A 20,513-nucleotide genomic window follows, 5' to 3' on the forward strand; every position below is an offset into this window, starting at 1 on the left:
GACCTTTTTGGCAAAAAACAACATGGCAGTTGTACACCCATGCACTCTACTCGCCAGATTTGGCACCTTCCCAAAACTGAAACTCAAGATGAAAGACCATTTGTTTGACACTCCAGAGAGGATTAAAGAAGCATCGCTGGCAGTGATAAACACTCTCAACAGACAGGACTTCGAGAAAACGTTTGACCAGTGGCAGAAGTGCTGGGACCGGTGTGTATGTGCAGATGTGAACTTCTTCAAGGGTGATGGCGACCATTAGTCCGAAGGTAAGGTTTTCAACAGATGGCAACACCAGTCCCAAAAATTTTTAATATCACCTCATAGAACTTACGTCAGTTACGTCATGCAAAAGAAGGCCAAGCATACAGAGTGACAGAAAAATTTACAAAAATGGCTATAAACAAACAACAATATAAATGTTACATCTATGATGTACAACAGGTTTTACTATGTCATACATTGACACATTTCATGGCATTCTGCTGGAGGCAGCTGCCGTCCTATAATTTCATGGTTCATGACTTTGGTACTTAACCAACACTGTAAACTTGTGGGATGGATCTGGTGCAAGGTGTGGTTTAGTCATAATAGTTTCCTGCCTGATAAATTTGTGATGCTTGAAGAAGGTATGGAACACAGACTAACTATATGGTCTGATCACTATGTTGGGCAGAACAATAACTGGAGAATTTTAGCACTTTATTTCTATCTTGTCAACTGCAAGTACTGTGGAGAAATACATAAAAAGTTTTTATGTTCCATTCATAGTTTCCTACCTTGTGACAGGAACTTCACAATGATTGAGAAAAGACAGTGTCAAAAGTTATGGCTCCTTTAGAATAGAAGCATGCCATAGCTTAGGCCTCTGTAGAGCCTTCAAAACTGTCCATTCAGGAGATGATGGAGGACTTAAAGAGCATAGGTCCATTGAGCTGGTTCTCAAAACGCCACCTGCTTTGAAAATAACTGGTGTGCTCTGGTTGAAGTTATGCAGTGAAAATCCTTGAGGCAATATGCTTGCTTCATCCACATGAAAGACAATTTATTTTGAAACATGGTTGTGAACATGAAGCAAAAGAAATTGTTGCCTTCTCGGTTTTGGTTGCTCTGCAATGGGGTACTGAAACTTGTAAGGAGAAGAAAAGCGATCTATTGGATGTGACGAAATACATGGAATCAAAATACTGGCATTTCATGAAAACATGCAGTGTGCCAGCTGAGTGTAATGTACCAGCTTTGTGTCTCAACTTGATGATAAACTCATGTTATATTTTTTAAGACCAAAGTAATCAGTTTACAATAAATATTAGTTTGTATCTTGATATAAGTTTCTCACTTAAAACTTTCAGATTCTAGGCAACCTTATCATTATAGTAGAGTAAGAATGACCTGCAGTAATGCTGTATATCAGTTGCTATACAGTGTTTTTTTCTATTTTAGTAGTTATTTTCCAAAACCTATCCTTAGCACAAGTCAGCCGTGGCAGAGTGGTTCTAGGTGCTTCTGTCTGGAACCATATGGCTGCTACGGTTGCAGGTTCGGATTCTGCCTCAGGCATGGATGTGTGTGATGTCCTTAGGTTTAAGTAGTTCTAAGTCTAGGGGACTGATGACCTCAGATGTTAAGTCTCATGGTGCTTAGAGCCATTTGAACTTTAGCACAATTTTAAAAAACACTATTTTCAACAGTCCACATGCACAAACAATACATATCTGCCATTAATTATTGTTAAGGGTTTTTATCGATTTCCTGAAAATGGCAAAATATGCCATATAGCATTATTCGTGCACACACTTCATTTTGCTGTGATTACGTGCATCTGTGAGGTGATACTAATTGAGAGTATGATTGATTGGTGCCTTCTTCCAATCAGTCGGAAACTTTCATGACATCAGAGATGTTTGATAAGCTGCTGTGGGAGAAGGAACAAGTTCAGTGTAATATGAGCAGTATTGTACAGGTATCTCAACTGGTCCAGGTGCCCTTTTTTTCTATTAAGTGGTCATGCAGAAGAAAATAAACGGAAATTGATCATGTCAAAATCTGTCCTTTTGATGTTGAGGCCTGTACTGAAAGGAGAAACTGCATTATGATGATCCATGATGAAATAGATTTAGAAGAGCAAATTGAATATTTTGGCCTCGTGTCAGTTATCTTCAGTTTGTGTGCCAGTAGGGGCATCGATAGTGATTTCAGTGCAGCTACTGACACTGTGAGCTGACCCCTTACTGAGAAAATTCACTCAACATGTATAATGTTAATGTTCTGAAATTGGTCCTATGAAGTATTGAGTTTCAGGGTAGTGAAGAAAGCTGATGTCGGAATGTACCTCTACAGTCCCATGCGTGGGTCAGGGCCTTCCATCAATGAGCATGTAGCCTGATAAAAGCACCAGCGGTCTACACTAGATTTTGTTAGTCAAGCAACATCTAAAATTATGAAGTTAGGCATATATTGCAATAGTTAATGCACAATTAAACAAGTCATTTAAACAGATTTTAAATGCAGTGGAAAGGAAATAAATAAGGAAATGTAAACAGAGTGCCAAAGTTAAACTGAATGCTGTATGCTGTCAATGTAAGACACTAAAATATAAATGGCCATACTTGTAATCAATAAATTGAATTATATAGGTTTACATAGGAAGCTTAAATACTAAATACAGTTAAATTGTGTGACTAAAAGTATTTGGCAGATTTCCCAGTTACATAAGCTACTGTGAAATCAGAACTAAAATCAAAGTTCCAACTATGTGTTAATATTATGGTCATCAGTGATGCTGTGTCATTTGTCTGTCAAAGTTGATCATAAAACAGAACTATCAGTTGCGTAAAGTGAAAGTTCGTCAATCAAAAAACACACAACAATTGAAAGTAGTGAGAAAATGCGAAAATCCTCAAATATTGCTCAAAATCCTATTGTCCATGCAATTTCAGAGAGTTGAAATGGTTGGGTGCAAAGAGACTTCTGTACAATGGCTGTCAAAACCTACCCAAACTTAACAGTAACTGTTCACTGGCCTAGACCATGTGAGGAACACAAATATATTACCAAAGGCTGTGAGGCACAGCAGCACTGCTTATTTAAAACCTCAGAAAACCATACAGTGCTAATCATTTTAAAAAGTCTTACAAATGTACATTAAAAGAACAATGATTAAAAGTACACTGATTTTATTGAAACTAAATAACTTGAAATAAGCACAGCCCCCATGCTGGTCACTTTAAAACCTTATGAAACATTCTAAGACAAATATCACATTAAATATCTGTGGAAGTACTTAAACTGACATCATATACAACTGTTAAAATAAACAAATACACAGAAATATTTCTATACAAACAAGTGTGTCATATCAAATGGGATTATAATGTCCTGCTCATTTGCATGGTGCTTTAGGTTACTATCTAGCACATACCAAGTTTGAATTACAACCAACTGAACTGGACACATCTTGATCACACTGCATAAGAGTTAATTTCTCAAAAAAAGACTTAAACACACATTCACTAAGGATGAAGGTAAGGGTGTAGTGTAAAATATGCTGTCTTTTTGGTATATGGGATTGATGAGTATATTTAGCTGTGGTCAAATTGAGTAGTTTTTAGTCAAATTGGTTTGATGTATTGTTTATGCTTGTGGTAGTTCTGGCTTATCAGTAGCACAATTTAGCATTATTGTAATCAGTGTTTACGAAAATTATTTAATGAAAATCTGTACAGTGCTATATTTAATTACAGACGTTGAGATGCACAGTTTGATAGAGTACTGTTGAATTCAATTTTAGTGTGTTTGTATGTAACATTAGTGAGCAATATTTTATAGTTGGAAAGTGACAAATTAGCAATTGGCTATACATCTGATTTTTTTAAGAGATCAGTCAGCAGAGTTGCGAATACTTCATCCATTGAATCCTTCTTTTATTGCTGTTCCTCACTTAATTTGGTTGCATTCATCTTTTATTTGCCAGTGAGTTAAATGTGTGACAAATATTCTGCTTGCTATCATAGCATTGACGTTGGAAAAGTCCTAAAATTCCTCAAAGATACTAGTGCAAAAGTTTTATGAATGTGAATTTAAATTCTGCCTCACAGTTGTTGGCCTTTTCTCACATGAAAGTATTCCCAATGGCTGGCAGGTTCTGGGCACCTCTCTCGGGTTAAGAACATCATAGTTCACCAGAGCAGAATATTAAATGTATATCTGTCTGTGTTTCAGTGTTAAGTGGGAAATGTTTAGTGTCAAACAATCCTTTGTATTTGATGTTAGATTCACATGACTATCTTAATTGTAATATTCAAAAGTTTGAATGCACGACGAATTTTCAGTTACCTTAATTATTTGTTCAAACTAATTTCCAGCCCTGCTTACAAAGACTTGATACCTTATATTAAGGATTATAAAATGCACTTGCTTCTTCAAAACATTGCCTCTAAAACTGAGGTGTGTCCTCTACTCGAATTTAATATAACAAGTCCAGTGTTTGAGTCAAGATTCCTGGTTGCCTTAAAAATGGACATATATTCAGTGGTGCAGGAAATGTATTTCTATCTATCAAGATTGGATTAAATTGGTAGCAGCGGTGCACCAGTGCAAAGAACATGAGATGTGGGTACTCACAAGCTTGCTAACATTGTCTCCCTCCTGCCCCACAATCACAAACCTGAACGCTGTCTAGCTTGTGATGTGTCATTGCAGTGTACAGCACCAGCAAACTTGAACTGAAAGTGATTTGTGTTCATGTGGCCAAGCGGTTCTAGGCACTTCAGCCTGTGACCGCACGCCCGCTACGGTCACAGGTTCGAATCCTGCCTTGGGCATGGATGTGTGTGATGTGCTTAGGTTAGTTAGGTTTATGTAGTTCTAAGTTCTAGGGGACTGATGACCTCAGATGTTAAGTCCCATAGTGCTCAGAGCCATTTGCACAATTTTTTTTTATTTGTGTTATTGGTAACAGAGGAATATTTTCTTCAGTATTCATATGATGCAGGCTATAAATTGAAAGTAATAGCATAAGCAGAAGGTGGCACATCAGGCCACAGATTTCCAGGTCTTTTTATTAACCGGCAAACCATGTAAATGGTGTGTTATGAACCTCCAGTAGACTAGCTATAGTAAAGAAGCGAGAGGCTTACCACTGACTTTCCAGCACTTGTCGCTAAAGTCGATACCATTTGGAACACTACGTGTAGAATGTTCTCTATTTCAGATTGTTGCCACCCTCGATGACCTGTGAATTGTAACAGTATAATTGCCCGATGAAATGTTGCTGTGTTGTATTTGTGAACAGATGGTTAATAACAGCAAATAGACTTAACATGTAAATGTATTATGTAACATGATACATGATCACAGCTGTTTTCTACGTGTTTTGAAAGTCATTTTTCTTAAAGTCACATTACTGAACTACAACAGCCTTAATTTTATTTCATACTAGATGGTATTTAAAATTTGACATGCCAAACTTTCTTGATACAGTAAGCAGTGAATTGAGAGTAAATTTGGCAAATTCCATTCCTTCTTAATCAGTGCTATCAAACCATTGTTGACACTCATCACTGACGGACAACCACCTGTACATACTGATATTAATTTGGTCACAGATAAGTCTTTTTTTTTTTTTTACAAAGTCTTTAATTGCATCCACAAAATCACATCCTTTTGTGTGACCTTTCATGGTTATAACTGCTAAAAAATCTCTATTACCCCATCACTTGTGCAGTAACGCACAAATAATGAAAACTGAGCCATCGAAGCTAAATCTGTAGTGGAATCACATGCAAGACTGAATATTTGTATAGTGTGACTTTATTAATTACTGCCTCAAACATATATTTTGAAATATCGTCTATATGATGTCGACAGGTAGATTTTGAAAGTGTGAGCTTATTTATTTCAGCTGATATTAGTTTACTGTTGGTGAAATTTTGAAACAAAGTTTCAGAAACAGTCATCATGCATCGCTTCACTAATTCAGCATCAGTGAAAGCTTTCCATATTTCGTGGCAGAATATTACATACTTGGTATGATGCTCTTGTGACAGCCTCACTTTGCCCAACTGCTGTTAACATAACGTTTTGTTGACGACGAATGGTAGATTTTAGATCAGCAATTTTTTACTTCCTTTCATTTGAATTCAAAGAAAAAGCTACTGTAAATGAATTTTTCTTATTTGCGTAGTAGCGAAATAAATTGTATCTCTTCAGACCAACAATCGTATCCCGGCATATTAAGCAATTAGCAGTCCTTTCTTCGTGTCGACTTATAAAGCAAATCTCTTCTTCCCATATTTATTTGAAACTTCTCTTCACATATTTTCCTCTTACTCACTGTTCTTTAGGGTACATCAGACATTATTAGTTCCACTAATAATTATAGCACCAAACATGAGCACAAATTCACTCAATATGCGACGAACACTCAGGGGCAGCGAAACTTAGTTCCTGACTGACACCATCACGAAAAAGCTAACAATGAGGTGGCTGTGGGACAACCCCACCACCAACAAACGAGCGGCCGTGGGCACACGGCGCATTTGATGCATGGCTCACATTGTTGGTTTTAGTGCTGCGGAACACCAGCAAGTGGCGCTTTAAATGAAAGTGATGGATGGTTTTCAGTTACCTAATTACTTCTCCGACTTTAATCACAATTCTGTGAACAAAACACCACTACACCAGACAAGTAAATAACCAATGCTACCTGTGCGTAGCCAAGGAGGGTCACGGGCTGTACCAAAGCATGATCTGGGCCACATGCGGCCCATGGGCCACAGTTTGATGACAACTGATATAAATGGTATTGGAGTTACTACAAAAATGACTCAAATATATGCTTGGAAGCTAGTGCTCTAGTGTAAAGTAAGTTATAAATGGTGGAGTTGGATGGTGCTACACGTTTATGAAGTGTCATGGACTTAGCATGTGAACCAAGGCCAAAAATCTCATAAAATGCCACAAGAGTATGAAGAGGAAGTAGTATCCTTCCATCACATTACTATACAACATAAAAAGAAAACCAATGTGGAACTAAGCCAAATAGTGAATATGGACTTGATATAGCAAGTAACAAAATTGTGGTGCCATGAAAGGAGCTAAAAAGGTAACTCTAAAAACAAGTGAACATGAAAAAATGCACTACATGTTGCCCTTTGATGTTGTGCTGACGATACTAAACTTAATCTGACGATTATTTCCAAGTGCTAAATAACGTCAAAACCTACTGAAATACTACCGCTAGGTGTTGTTCACGTGTATGACAAGGGCTGGATGGACAAGGCTGATATGAAATTATGGATCAAGAGTGTTGAAGCAAGGGAAAGGCACTTCGTTGAAAAAGAGTTCTCTTCTTGTGCTAGATCACTTTAGTAGTCATTTGTAAAATTCTGTGCAAGAGAAATGGAGACAGTTAAATACAGAGCTTTGTATTATTTCACTAACTGCAGCTGCTTGATGACTTGACAAATAAACTACACTGAAACCCAAAGAAAGACTAATATCCTGTATGGCCCCAGTGAGCATGCAAAAGTGCCGCAACACGACATGGCATGGACCCAACTAAAATCTGAAGTAGTGCAGGAAGGGGAGGGGGGATGGGGAAATTGACATCATGACTCCTGCAGGGCTGTCCATAGGTCCGAAAGGGCATGAGGGAGTGGAGATGTTTTCTGAACAGCATGTTGCTAGGCATCCCAGGTATGCTCAATAATGTTAATGTCTGGGGAGTTTGGAAGCCAGCAGAAGTTTTTCTCAGAAGACTGCTCATGGAACCACTCTGTAGCAATTCTGAATGTGTGGGTTGTCACATTGCCCTGCTGGAATTGTGCAAGTCTGTCAGAATGTACACTGGACATGGATGGATGCAGGTGATCAGACAGGATACTTATGTAAGTGTCACTTGCCAGAGTCGTAACTAGATGTATCAGGGATTCCATATAACTCTAGCACATGCCCCACACGATTACAGAGCCTACACCTGCTTTAACAGTCCCCTGCTGACAAGTAGGTTCCATGGATTCAGGAGGCTGTCTCGATTCCCGTACACATCCATCCACTCAATACAATTTGAAATGACTCATCTGACCAGGCAACATATTTCTAGGCTTCAACAGTCCAGAGTTAGTGTTGACGGGCCCAGGTCAAGCGTAATGCTTGGTCGTCCAGTCATCAAGGGTACACAAGTGGGCCGTTGGCTCCAAAAGCCCATATCAGTGATGTTCTCTTGAATGGTTTGCACACTGGTACTTCTTGATGGCCTGGCATTGAAACCTGCAGCAATTTGCCGAAGGATTGCACTTCAATCACATTGAATGATTCTCTTCAGTCGTTGGTCCCTTTCTTGCAGTATCTTTTTCCAGCTGCTGCAGTTTTGGAGATGTTGTGTTTTACCAGATTCCTGATACTGTGTACTTGTAAAATGGTCATATGGGAAAATCCCCACTTCATTGCTACCTCAGAAATGCTGTGTGCTCAATTAAATCTTAATTACCTGCCATTGTCACAGCAGTAACTGATATAACAGTTGCGCCAGACACTTGTTGCCTTATGTAGGCATTTCCGACTGCAGTGTCATGTTCTGCTTGTTTACATATCTCTGTCTTTGAATACGCATGCTTATACCAGTTTCTGTAGCACCTCAGTGGATTTGAAGTGTATATGGGAGAGGAATGGAACAAGTGGATGATGGATTAAGTCCAACATGAATTCATGTCAAAGGGAGTTATAAAACAATCTACAAACAAAATTGTCAGTCAATAAAGCAGTTATGGTCTAGAGTGAGACATAATATCATTGTTAAATCTTTCAGGAAGGGTGGCTTAAGTATTCCTCTCAGTGGTGGTGAAGATCATCTTATATATATGAAGAGGACAATGATTCTGAGGAAAGAGGAACGTTCAGATAATGAATTTCAGTGATTTTGAAAGTCATTTTGGTTTTATGAACTAAGATATTTTGTAGTTTGACTTTGCAATCTAATAATAAAAATGGTAAAAATGTAATTTCTTAAGAAATTGCTTGAAAATTAAGGTGCACCTTACAGTCCATTAAATATGGTAGTTGTTTTCTTTGAATGAGTTTAGATTCAATCTGATGAGCTCACATCAAACAATATACTTAAGGATTCTTGCTGTTGTCCAGAGGGACACCAGTTTGCTTATAGTGATCTGCAGAACAAAACAGTAGCTGTACTCAGCCACTGTTGTTTACTATCTGCTGCTTTTATCTCACCCTGGGTCTAAATACAGTCTTAAAACAGTAGCACTCAAAAATATTCTATCAAAAGCGTTAGTTACAATTACATAAACATAAGTGTGTAATAGAAAAAAACTGCCATCGGATAATTGGAGAAGATGAAATTGTAATCTATTTAGTAAAAGCCTGCATATAGTTTAAACAAGGTTATGCTACATCAAGAGAGAAGTAATTCTTTTGAGTCAAATGTAATTAGTAGGTCTAAGTATACAGGGTGTTACAAAAAGGTACAGCCAAACTTTCAGGAAACATTCCTCACACACAAAGAAAGAAACTATGTTATGTGGACTTGTCCGGAAACGCTTACTTTCCATGTTAGAGCTCATTTTATTACTTCTCTTCAAATCACATTAATCATGGAGTGGAAACACAGCAACAGAACGTACCAGCATGACTTCAAACACTTTGTTACAGTAAATGTTCAAAATATCCTCCGTTAGCAAGGATACATGCATCCACCCTCCGTCGCATGGAATCCCTGATGCGCTGATGCAGCCCTGGAGAATGGCGTATTGTATCACAGCCGCCCACAAAACAAGCACAGTGTGTCTACATTTGGTACTGGGGTTGAGTAGAAAGAGCTTTCAAATGATCCCAGAAATAAGTCAAGAGGGTTGAGGTCAGGAGAGCATGGAGGCCATAGAATTGGTCCACCTGTACCAATCCGTCGGTCACCTAATCTGTTGTCGAGAAGTGTACGAACACTTTGACTGAAATGAAATGTGCAGGAGCTCCAACGTGCATAAACCACATGTTGTCATGCTTGTAAAGGCACATGTTCTAGCAGCATAGGTAGGGTATCCCGTATGAAATCATGATAACGTGCTCCATTGAGTGTAGGTGGAAGAACATGGGGCCCAATCAAGATATCACCAACAATGCCTGCCCAAACGTTCACAAAAAATCTGTGTTGATGACATGATTGCACAATTGCGTGTGGATTCTTGTCAGCCCACACATGTTGATTGTGAAAATTTACAATTTGATCACATTGGAATGAAGCCTCAGCCGTAAAGAGAACATTTGCACTTAAATGAGGATTGACACATTGTTGGATGAACCATTCGCAGAAGTTTACCCATGGAGGCCAATCAGCTGCTGATAGTGCCTGCACACGCTGTACACGGTACGGAAACAACTGGTTCTCCCATAGCACTCTCCATACAGTGACATGGTCAACATTACCTTGTATAGCAGCAACTTCTCTGACGCTGACATTAGAGTTATCATCAACTGCACAAAGAATTGTCTCGTCCATTGCAGGTGTCCTCGTCATTCTAGGTCTTCCCCAGTCGCGAGCCATAGGCTGGAACGTTCCGTGCTCCCTAAGACGCTGATCAATTGCTTCGAACGTCTTCCTGTCGGGACACCTTCGTTCTGGCAGTCTGTCTCAATACAAACGTACCGCGCCACGGCTATTGCCCCTGCTAATCCATACATCAAATGGGCATCTGCCAACTCCACATTTGTGAACATTGCATTGACTGCAAAACCACGTTCGTGATGAACACTAACCTGTTGATGCTATGTACTGATGTGCTTGTTGCTAGTACTGTAGAGCAATGAGTCACATGTCAACACAAGCACCAAAGTCAACATTACCTTCCTTCGATTGGGCCAACTGGCGGTGAATTGAGGAAGTACAGTACATACTGAAGAAACTAAAATGAGCTCTAACATGGAAATTAAGCATTTCCGGACACATGTCCACATAACATTCTTTCTTTATTTGTGTGTGAAGAATGTTTCCTGAAAGTTTGGCCGTACCTTTCTGTAACACCCTGTATAAGAATAAAACTATTTTGGAATATGAAGAACAAATCAGTATTCGTTGCATACCAATGATCTTTGATAACAGCAGCACATTAATTTGGCATGGAATCCACAAGCTTTTGTAATAGGCCAATTGGGAGTTCTGACTATGGGTCCAATAAGATACCAGCAAACTGATCTGTGTTTGGGTAGCTTCTACCATGAACACATGAATTCAGTGCATATCAGAGGCATTCAGTTGGATTTAGATCCAGGCTCTGGTTTAGGCACTCCAGAAGTTTCATTTTTTAGACTGAAAAGAATTTTTTTGAAGATAGAGATGTGTTCTCAATCGTTGACCTGCTGAAATATCCAATTATGACACATACTCTTTCTCCTACACAGAATCATATCCTTTTCTAAAATGTGACTGTACAGCAAACATCCCTACACCATAACATTTCCCACACCATGATTAATGATCTGTATCTGATACTGTTGTGGCCCTTAAGCTTTTTAGTTCTGTATATACTTCACACCATCAGAAAAAATACATTACATTTATTTTTGTCACTCTGTAAAACCTTAGACCCATCTGTGGCATTCCAAATTCGGTGTTCTTGCCATTGACTGTGCACTCATGTTAGTAGTTGTGATATGCCATAGTCTGTATAAGTGCTAGGCTGCAAAATCCTGATCTTGAAGATGTGCAAAACAACTTGTCTCACATCAAGCAAATGTTCTGTTTTGGTATACTTCTAGTTCTCTACAAGTAAATACCATATCATCAAGGCAAAGGAATATATATTTACATTGCTGTAGTATGATATTGATCGTTAACTAGATATGTAACCACAGCAGCAGAAAGCTGTTGATGGAGCGACACTTCCATATATTGCTTGTTTGTGACTGCATGAAGGCAGTACTGACAGCATAATGACGCAACTGCAAAATACTTCTGATCACTGCTGTAACCTAACAGAACACTCGAAATACTGTTATCTGCATATTATCAGAGACTCTTTGACCTCGTTAATGTAATTTGTTTTCAGTGCATATACCAGCAGTATGCTTTCCTGAGAAGGTATTACAAATTTGGAACAAAATTTTTGTTCATGCTCCTCCATTACAGGCCAGCTAAGGTTTCATGTTTCCTTATGCTACTGCTTCATCTGTCCACTTTTTTCTTTCCACTCACTTGATGTCCAGTTTCTGTCTTGTCTTTTTGGAACTATTTTGCTGTGGAGAATTTACCAACTCAGTTATGTTTCTGTATTCAGTTTGATTTTGAATTTCTTGCATATTTATACTCATTAGCCTTCTTTTCCAAATTTTGTCTTCAGTGTTTTCCTATGTATCTATATTTAGCCTTCTTTTCCAAATTTTGTCTGCAGTGTTTTGCTATGTATCTATCTATATTTGTGTATAGTTTCTTAATTTAAATATTTGTACTGGTGTTCTGTTTCCTAATACCTTTCCTTTTTTTTTCACAATTTACACTATCTTTTGTTGATTCTAAAATTAGTGTTTGTGGTGCAGATGTGTATTCTGGCCAAATGACTGCCTTGCTAGTCAAAGGTTCTGCAATTGTGGAGAATGAATTTTTGTGGCTCCATTTTTCCAACCATTTGGTTATATGACTTCTCATGGGTCCTCAAATTTGTCATCCCCTGATACTCCCATACTTCGTATTTGATTTGGATGTTGCAGTCTTGTTATAGCCAGTACCTCTTTTTATCTGAGGAGATGTGTCGATGTGCTTTCTCTACCGTTTTTTTTTTCCAGTCTGTCTTTGTGCTTTCTCTACACTGTCAATATTGCTAAATTGTCTATAAAAGTTGAACAGACAATTTTAACATTGTCTATTTTCTAACGAAGTTGTATTCAACTTCTGGCATTAGATTCTGACAACTGCTCCATCTGTTCAATGTTCACTTTTTCAAGTATGGTCCAAAAGAAGAATGGAGTTAATCCATTTCCTGGGCTAAAGTCTGTTCTTATCTCAAATAAGGCTGTAGTTCTTTTAAGAGGACCTGTGTTCTCTTCTGTGTTTCAGATTCTTGAAGAATTTTCAGTAAATGCAGTCTTGGTTTATAGTCATAAGCCTTATAAAATATTACAAATGTATTCCAGTATTATTTTGCTCCGTTAGTCCTTGATCAATTTTTTCCTTCACAGTGCCTCCATGTCCTAAGCCATTGCTGATACATGTAGTAGTTTTGAATTTCTGCTGTTTTTCCTTGGACTTCTCATGGAATTTCTTTGAATCTTCTGGGAATATGGTTATTAGTTATTCTAGACCAGAAATTTTACTTTTATTATTCGGTGGTAATGGTCAATTTCAACATGTATCTATGTATGATATCTATGTATGACTCTGAAAAGCATTATCTTTTTGGAATTGTGCTTTGTTATTGGCACATAAGCTATCTGATATTCTCAAATCATATTATTGTTGACTTCATCTCCCTTTAGAGGTGTGTGTGTGTGTGTGTGTGTGTGTGTGTGTGTGTGTGTGTGTGTGTGTGTGTGTGTGTCACAGGGGTGGGAGAGGGGTGGTTCTGCTGCCAATAATTTTGTTAAATGTTTTTTCTTACCATTTTTCCTTTTTTCTTACATCCACAGATGGGCAGAAATTTATAAATGGAAAAAACAGTTTCGCCCTGGACTTGTGATGGTGCTCACATGCTTTGTTTCTTTGTTGTTCTCAGTGTTGACGTACTGGCTGAAAAATTATGGGGTGGAAGTGCAACTACTGTCTACTGTAAGTGATGTAGTCAACAGATACACAGTTGTGTTTCACAATTATTTACTATCACTTTTTCACAACCCCGCATATATACATTTAATATGGCCAGTGTACTGTTGTTTAGCTTTCGATAATTCTCATAGGTTGCAGGCAAACATCCACATATTGCTACAGTAGTTTACTGTTGCATATCTATGAGCAGTAAAAACCTAACCATAAAGTTCAAAGTTCTTGAAGAATAGAAAGGTACATATGGAGCAGACAGTGTCATTGTTTTTACACACGGCCTAAGTGTCTAAACTTACTTCACAAATGCATTGTTGTTTATCTAACCAGTACAGGTTCCTCATCTGAAACTTGGCCGTGGACTGACTGTCTCATGATCAAAAACCAGTTCCTTATATATCCTCACAATAATAGGTCTGAAACTACAAATTGTTCAAAGTTAAATGTACAGAAACTACAATTAAAACTTAACTCATTAAATTAACTAAATACATCGAAAACTTGCTTCTTTTTAACTGTTTCTCACACTGCAAGGGTTAAGCCAAATTATTTGTTTAAATTATGAAATTAACATACATAGTAAAGTAAACAGAACTTTTGACAAAACTGTTAATTATTTTGGCATTAAGGGCTGGCTTTGCTAACATGTTTTCAAATAGAGCCAAATAGATATCTTAAGATTTCGAGTATTTTGTCTTCCAAATGTTTATAATTAGTACAGAATGTATATTTGCTTATACGTCAACAACAGAATTTAAGTTACGAAATAATTACTGATTTCACCCTATAATAAAAGACACTAACTATGAATAGTCAAAATAAATTAGAAAATCTATTACATATTCTTTCTCTTTATGTTAATGATAATTAGACAGGAAAATATGAATTTTAAGGAGGCAGACTGCAAAACAATAGGGGATGTAAAAATATCCCAGCTTGCTTTGTCACAGACTGTTAGTGAATGTATTATTCAAAATTGTTAATTTGACAGTTCAAAGATAGCTCAGTTTGATGCCTGAATGCTTTATACTTTCTTTTGTGACAACACTTTCCTTGCATTAACTATGTTTAGGAATGACAGGAGTCATTGTCATCTGTATCCCTACACAATGATAGTACTTCATGTAATAATTTCCATCGAAGTCATGTCACACTGCACATCTTAATTTCCACTCCCTATGCACGAGGGGTGACATTTAATAACTTGACTTAGTTCATAGTAATCTCTCGCCAGAGAATGGTGTAACAGTCAAAATTCCAGTTGTGAATAAATACATTTAATAGCAGTTTAGGCAGAAAATGTTTTCACCTGCATTCTGTACAAGTTTGAGGATTAAAACTTAATAAAATTTTTATGTTTTCCTATGGCACTTCATTAGATGCTTCTCATCATTGTTCTTAGGACTGTTATACTTTCTGCATTGTTCTTGTTATCCTGATATATTGGTGCATGTGCATTAATTATTGTGTACCTCTCATCTAAATACTGAATTATTGCAGGGAGAGTCTTCCTGGAGGTGATGAAAAATTTGGTACCAATTGCAACATTGATTTGCCATTGATGAAAGCAGAGCCTAGCTCTGGAGTATTTTCCGAATTTCTTCCCTATGTTCTCTGTGAAAAATCTACAGTGCTCTGAATGTGGTATTTCTTCATCTGTGAATGTGCTATTTTGTAATGCCAATTTTAACTTGTTCATTTACAATGTCTGAAATTATTTTGAGTTTTCCAATATTTATTAATGTTTGTATATTTAATGGTCCATGCCTGTATGCAGTTCTGGATGTGAACTTATGGTTGGGTTTAGAAGTCACTCCTCACCTCTGCAAGTTGGTCTGGGCTGCCCATAGCACAAAGACCTAAACGTGTCACTTATGGTAGTGGATTTATCTCTCAGCGAATGGCAGTTTTCCTAAGGTCACTTTTTTTTCTGAAGTATCTAGTAGGAAATATGATTACAACTGAATAACTGGCTTGCATAGTTATTTACAGTACTGAAGAGAAAGTGAGGAAATAGAGTGAATTCTTACTAACATTCTGTTTCAGTAACTGCAACAGTTTATCATGTCTTCTGTAATGATGTTTTCAAGCTTCAAATACAGCATTTTATGGACCAAACACATGTTGGTGGGTGTTAATAGAATTGTATTTATTTACTCTCTCACCAGTTGTAAATCACTGGCAATTTCTTGAAATGTTGCAGGTGGCAGCCTCAGAAAGATATGCATCCGATAGTGCGCGGTAAGTTTTCGTAATTCACTGCAGAACTTCTTGAGAAATATAAATTTTTATTTATTAGTTGTGGAGGTACTTCAGTTATAAAATGCACTTCTGTAATTATTCAGTATTATTAAGCAACAACATTACAATGCAGTATGGTCAGTAAACTATCCTCTGCAACAACCATTATGTGACTGTTCCTAAATAAACAGAGCGAACTTTTAATATCCATACAAGGAAAAAAAATAGTTCAAGTGAATGTAGCAGCTGTATTGTGCTTAATGCAGAACATCACTTGAAAGGCACTGAAATAGAATAGCTTCATCTTGATGGACACAAGCTAATGTCATATTGCAGTAGAACAAGGAAGAAGAAAGGGTGAGTGGCTGCATATCCAAAACTTGGAGCTGATTCCCAGCCATTCAGATTAACAAATATAGTGTTGAACTGCTCTTTCAGTTTTGTGTGACAGTGGTGCTCAGTAAATGTACAAACTTGTCGTAGTGACAGTGTATGACCCACCATCAAGAAGAATCTTAAGTAGCTGGTGCCAGTTTCAGTAAGGTTGTGAAGACTTAAATGGTGAATCCTCATTGATTGCAGAGATAGTATTATGTTTCTATGTCACATAGAACTAACTGAGGACACGTGGAAACCATGAAGTCCACTATTGAACATCTGCCACAGGAAAATTGTCTATACGGTGACTAGTGTTGTTGCAGCAAAACCAAAGGCCACTGTTTCAATTGGTCATGCTAATCAAATTTATACTAATTCTGGTACCACGCACTGTGGGATTTCAATCCACACCAGATGTCATAGACATCGAAGACCCCTAGAGGTGTCTGCACCATCGCGCCATAATCTGTGGTGGCGTGCGCCTCCTGCCGCGTTTTCTGTCATTTCAACCCTGCAACTGTCCTGGTCACAGTTACAACACTAATTATCAAGTGCAGATCACAGGAGGAAAGTATGTTTTCTCAGAATAAAAAAAAATCCGCCCAATGGGACTCACCACCCTTTGGCAAGTTCAAGCTTCACTGCCATGGGACCCCAGCCTTTGCGGCACCTTGTTCCTTTCAGTGCCCATGTCTATGCTCCTGCTGTTCTTTCTCCCCTTGCTTGAGGAACACATTTTGCATAGTTTCAGGAATGTGTTCTGATATTTCAATGGCCTAGCTTGGGAACAGTCCATGATATGTTTTCCTTTCTTTCTTTCTTTCTTTCTTTCTTTCTTTCTTTCTTTCTTTGTTCTCCATCTCCTCACCTTACTGGCATTTGAGGTTTCTTTGTTTCTCCTTCCTGTGTGTTCCTGAAGGTTGGCCCATGCATTACACACATAACAGGTGACTGGGTAATACAATTACCAGTCCCAGGGCAATGGGTAAGATTTGCACATACCTCCTGATACAGGCCAGGCCCAGAGAGGGGTGACTGCCTGAGCTGTTACCTTCCCAAATGGCAATTGGTCCCTCTGTCTAGAGTTTGGGAGGTGTGACCTGAGGTGGGAACAGTCATTTATACCAGGTGAATCCCCCTCCAAGGGGGCCCCCAGTTGGAAGGAGCATGCCATTAGATATTTTGGTGATCATGGGGGATTTTTTTGCCTCGACTCAATCACCATCTTAGTCTGTGTCTACTAAACGTAAACAGAATGAGATTCGAGAGTCGAAAACACTCCCAGCTGCACATCGGTTCCTCATAGTATCATGTACCGCAGGTGGTCAGTCCTTTGGTATGGTTAATGCTTGCATTATTCAAAAAGTTGTTGCATTTGCAGGCCCTGTGAAACTCTGTTCACATTTATGTAAAGGAACTTTGCTTATGAAGACCACTTGTGATTTTCAAGCCCAACAACTGCTGACGGCATCACTCCTCCATAGCTATCATACTCGTGTCGAGGACCATTATACTCTGAATTCTTAACATGGTGTTCTTTACATTCAGATGCTTGATGGCCTCACCGAGGAAGAAATCAACACTTATCTCTCTGATCAGGGCATCACTGTGGCCCATTGGGTAATGAAAAAGATGAATGCAAACTGAGTGCCCACATGCTCTTCTTTTCTACCAATAGCTCGATTAGTGTTTGCCTCAAAGATTAAGGTAGTAATCATGGTCTAACCGTACATTCCAAACCAGATGAATTACTACCAGTGTCAACATTATAACACCACACGTGTCCTGTCAAAACATTGCCAAATGTGTAACTCTTCAGGCTATCCCGGCGATCTAATGACATCTTGGGTTGTCGGGTGTTCTGCAGGATATCAGCGTCGTACTTGCATGATATTTCGGTCACGTAGCTCGAGACCATCATCAGGTGCGACCTGAGACTGCTCCTCGAGTGGACCTGGCCCAGTATTTATGCCTATGGCCTTCCCCCTCCACCAACGGCTGCAGGCGCTTCCTCTGTGGTTTGCGCCCATTCCCTGTGACCTGCAGGAGCGTTGCTGCTCCGTTTTCCGTCCGCTGCAGTTCTAGGTGTTCCCTCTGCGGTCCGCGCCCACCAAACCCGCTCCTGGGGGTGTCATCTACGGTCTGGGGTACCAGGCGTTCCCCCTGCGGTCCGCGCCCGCTCACCACGACCTGTTGGAGCGTTGCCGCTCCGTTCTTCGTCTGCTGCGGCTTTGGATGTTCCCTCTGCGGTCCGCGCCCACCAGTCCCACTTCTGGGTGTTCCATCTTCGGTCTGGTGCTCCTGGCCGTCCGTCAGGGGCTCGTTTACCATCTCCATGTCTCTGGTTCTTCTGTTTGTGTAGTGTTGCAGCTGGCCCCGTTGCTCCTTCAACAATTCCAGAGCCGGATCCCAGGCTCTGCTTAGCTGGTACCCTGTGTCACGATTCATAAGATTGTCAGCCATTTTAATCTCAATCGATTCTCTTATAACACTGTCCCAAAATCTGGGTGTTTGTGCTAGAATCTTGGTATCCTCATACTTCATGACATGATCTAGTTCTAGACAGTGTTCAGCAATGGCTGACTTAGTCATCTGTCTTAATCTAGTGTGCCTCTGATGTTCTTTGCACCTGATCTCCACAGTTCTTGTCGTCTGGCCAATATAGGACATGCGACATTGACAAGGTATATTGTAAATCCCTGGTTTTCATAACACCAGGTAGTCTTTGACACTCCCCAGCAGTCCCCCGATCTTGTTGGATGGACAGAAAACACACTTGATATTGTGTTTACGCAGGATCCTACTGATTCTGGCAGAAATAGAGCCAGCATAGGGCAGATATGCCACCTTCCTTGCTTCATCTTGGTCTTCTTCAGGGACCTGTGGTATAGTGGCTGGTCGGAGTGCCCTGTCAATTTGTCTGTCCATGTATCCATTCTTGGAGAAAACTGTTTTGAGACGTTCTATCTCTATGGGTAGATTCTCTTGGTCTGATAGAGCACGTGCTCTGTGGACCAAAGTCTTCAGAACCCCATTCTTCTGTGCAGGGTGGTGACAACTGCTGGCCTGCAGATATAAATCAGTGTGTGTAGGTTTTCGGTACACACTGTGGCCAATTGATCCATCTGCTTTCCTCTGGATTAGTACATCCAGAAATGACAGCTGGCCATTCTTCTCCAGTTCCGTGGTGAACTTGATATTAGGGTGGCATGAGTTAAGATGTTCAAGAAACTCATTGAGCCTGTCCATCCCATGTGGCCAGATCACGAAGGTGTCATCCACATACCTAAAGAAGCATGTGGGTTTAAATGTGGCTGTCTCCAATGCCCTCTCCTCAAAACTCTCCATAAACATGTTGGCAACCACAGGGGACAGTGGGCTGCCCATAGCTACACCTTCAGTTTGCTCGTAATATTCATTTCTGTACAGGAAATACGTGGATGTCATTGTATGACTGAACAGGTCCAACAGAGCACCATCAAATTTCTCTGCAATCAGTTCTAGTGAGTCCTTCAGTGGGACCCTGGTGAACAGCGATACCACATCAAAACTAACCATGATGTCCGAATCTGTGATGTGCAGTTGCTTGAGGCGTTGCAGGAAATCTTCTGAGTTGCGGATGTGGTGAATACATTTCCCCACATACGGAGCCAGGAGACCTTTCAAGTACTTGGCTGTTGTGTACGTAGGGCCCCAATATTACTGACAGTAGGACGTAGGGGCACACCCTCCTTGTGTATTTTAGGCAGACATACAGTCTAGGTGGCACTGGCGCTTTTCCCGTAGTTGTCTGATGATCTTATCGGGCATCCCTGTTTCCTTCAAGAGAGCACTAGTCTTCTTGGCCACCTTGTCCATGGGGTCACACTCCAGAATTCTGTATGCAGGATCCTCCAGAAGTTGGCGTACTTTCTCATCATAATCCACTCGCTGCAAGATGACAGTGGAGTTCCCTTTGTCTGCTGGCAGTACCACAATGCTGTTGTCTTCCCGTAGTTTCTTGAGTGCAAGCCTCTCCTCGGTTGTGATGTTCGATTTCGGCGGCCTGGCCTTGGTGAGAGCCCTGCAGGTCTCTCGGCGGACTTCCTCTGCCACATTAGGTGAAAGTGTGGCTGCAACTTGCTCTACTGCACTG

At 39.6% G+C, this 20,513-nt stretch overlaps 1 protein-coding gene across 8 annotated transcripts in view; it reads left to right on the forward strand.

The window, feature by feature from the left end:
* LOC124720343 (zinc finger protein 724-like) overlaps positions 1–20,513 on the forward strand; it is a 115,011-nt gene that overhangs the window by 67,945 nt on the left and 26,553 nt on the right. For all 8 annotated transcript variants that reach the window (XM_047245668.1, XM_047245671.1, XM_047245672.1 and 5 more), the window contains one exon: positions 15,963–16,000. In XM_047245668.1, coding sequence (XP_047101624.1) covers positions 15,963–16,000 — 38 coding nt within the window. The remainder of the gene's footprint in view (positions 1–15,962; positions 16,001–20,513) is intronic.

This window comes from Schistocerca piceifrons, chromosome 11 (genome assembly GCF_021461385.2).
Source record: "Schistocerca piceifrons isolate TAMUIC-IGC-003096 chromosome 11, iqSchPice1.1, whole genome shotgun sequence".
NCBI classification, from domain to species: Eukaryota; Metazoa; Arthropoda; class Insecta; order Orthoptera; family Acrididae; genus Schistocerca; species Schistocerca piceifrons.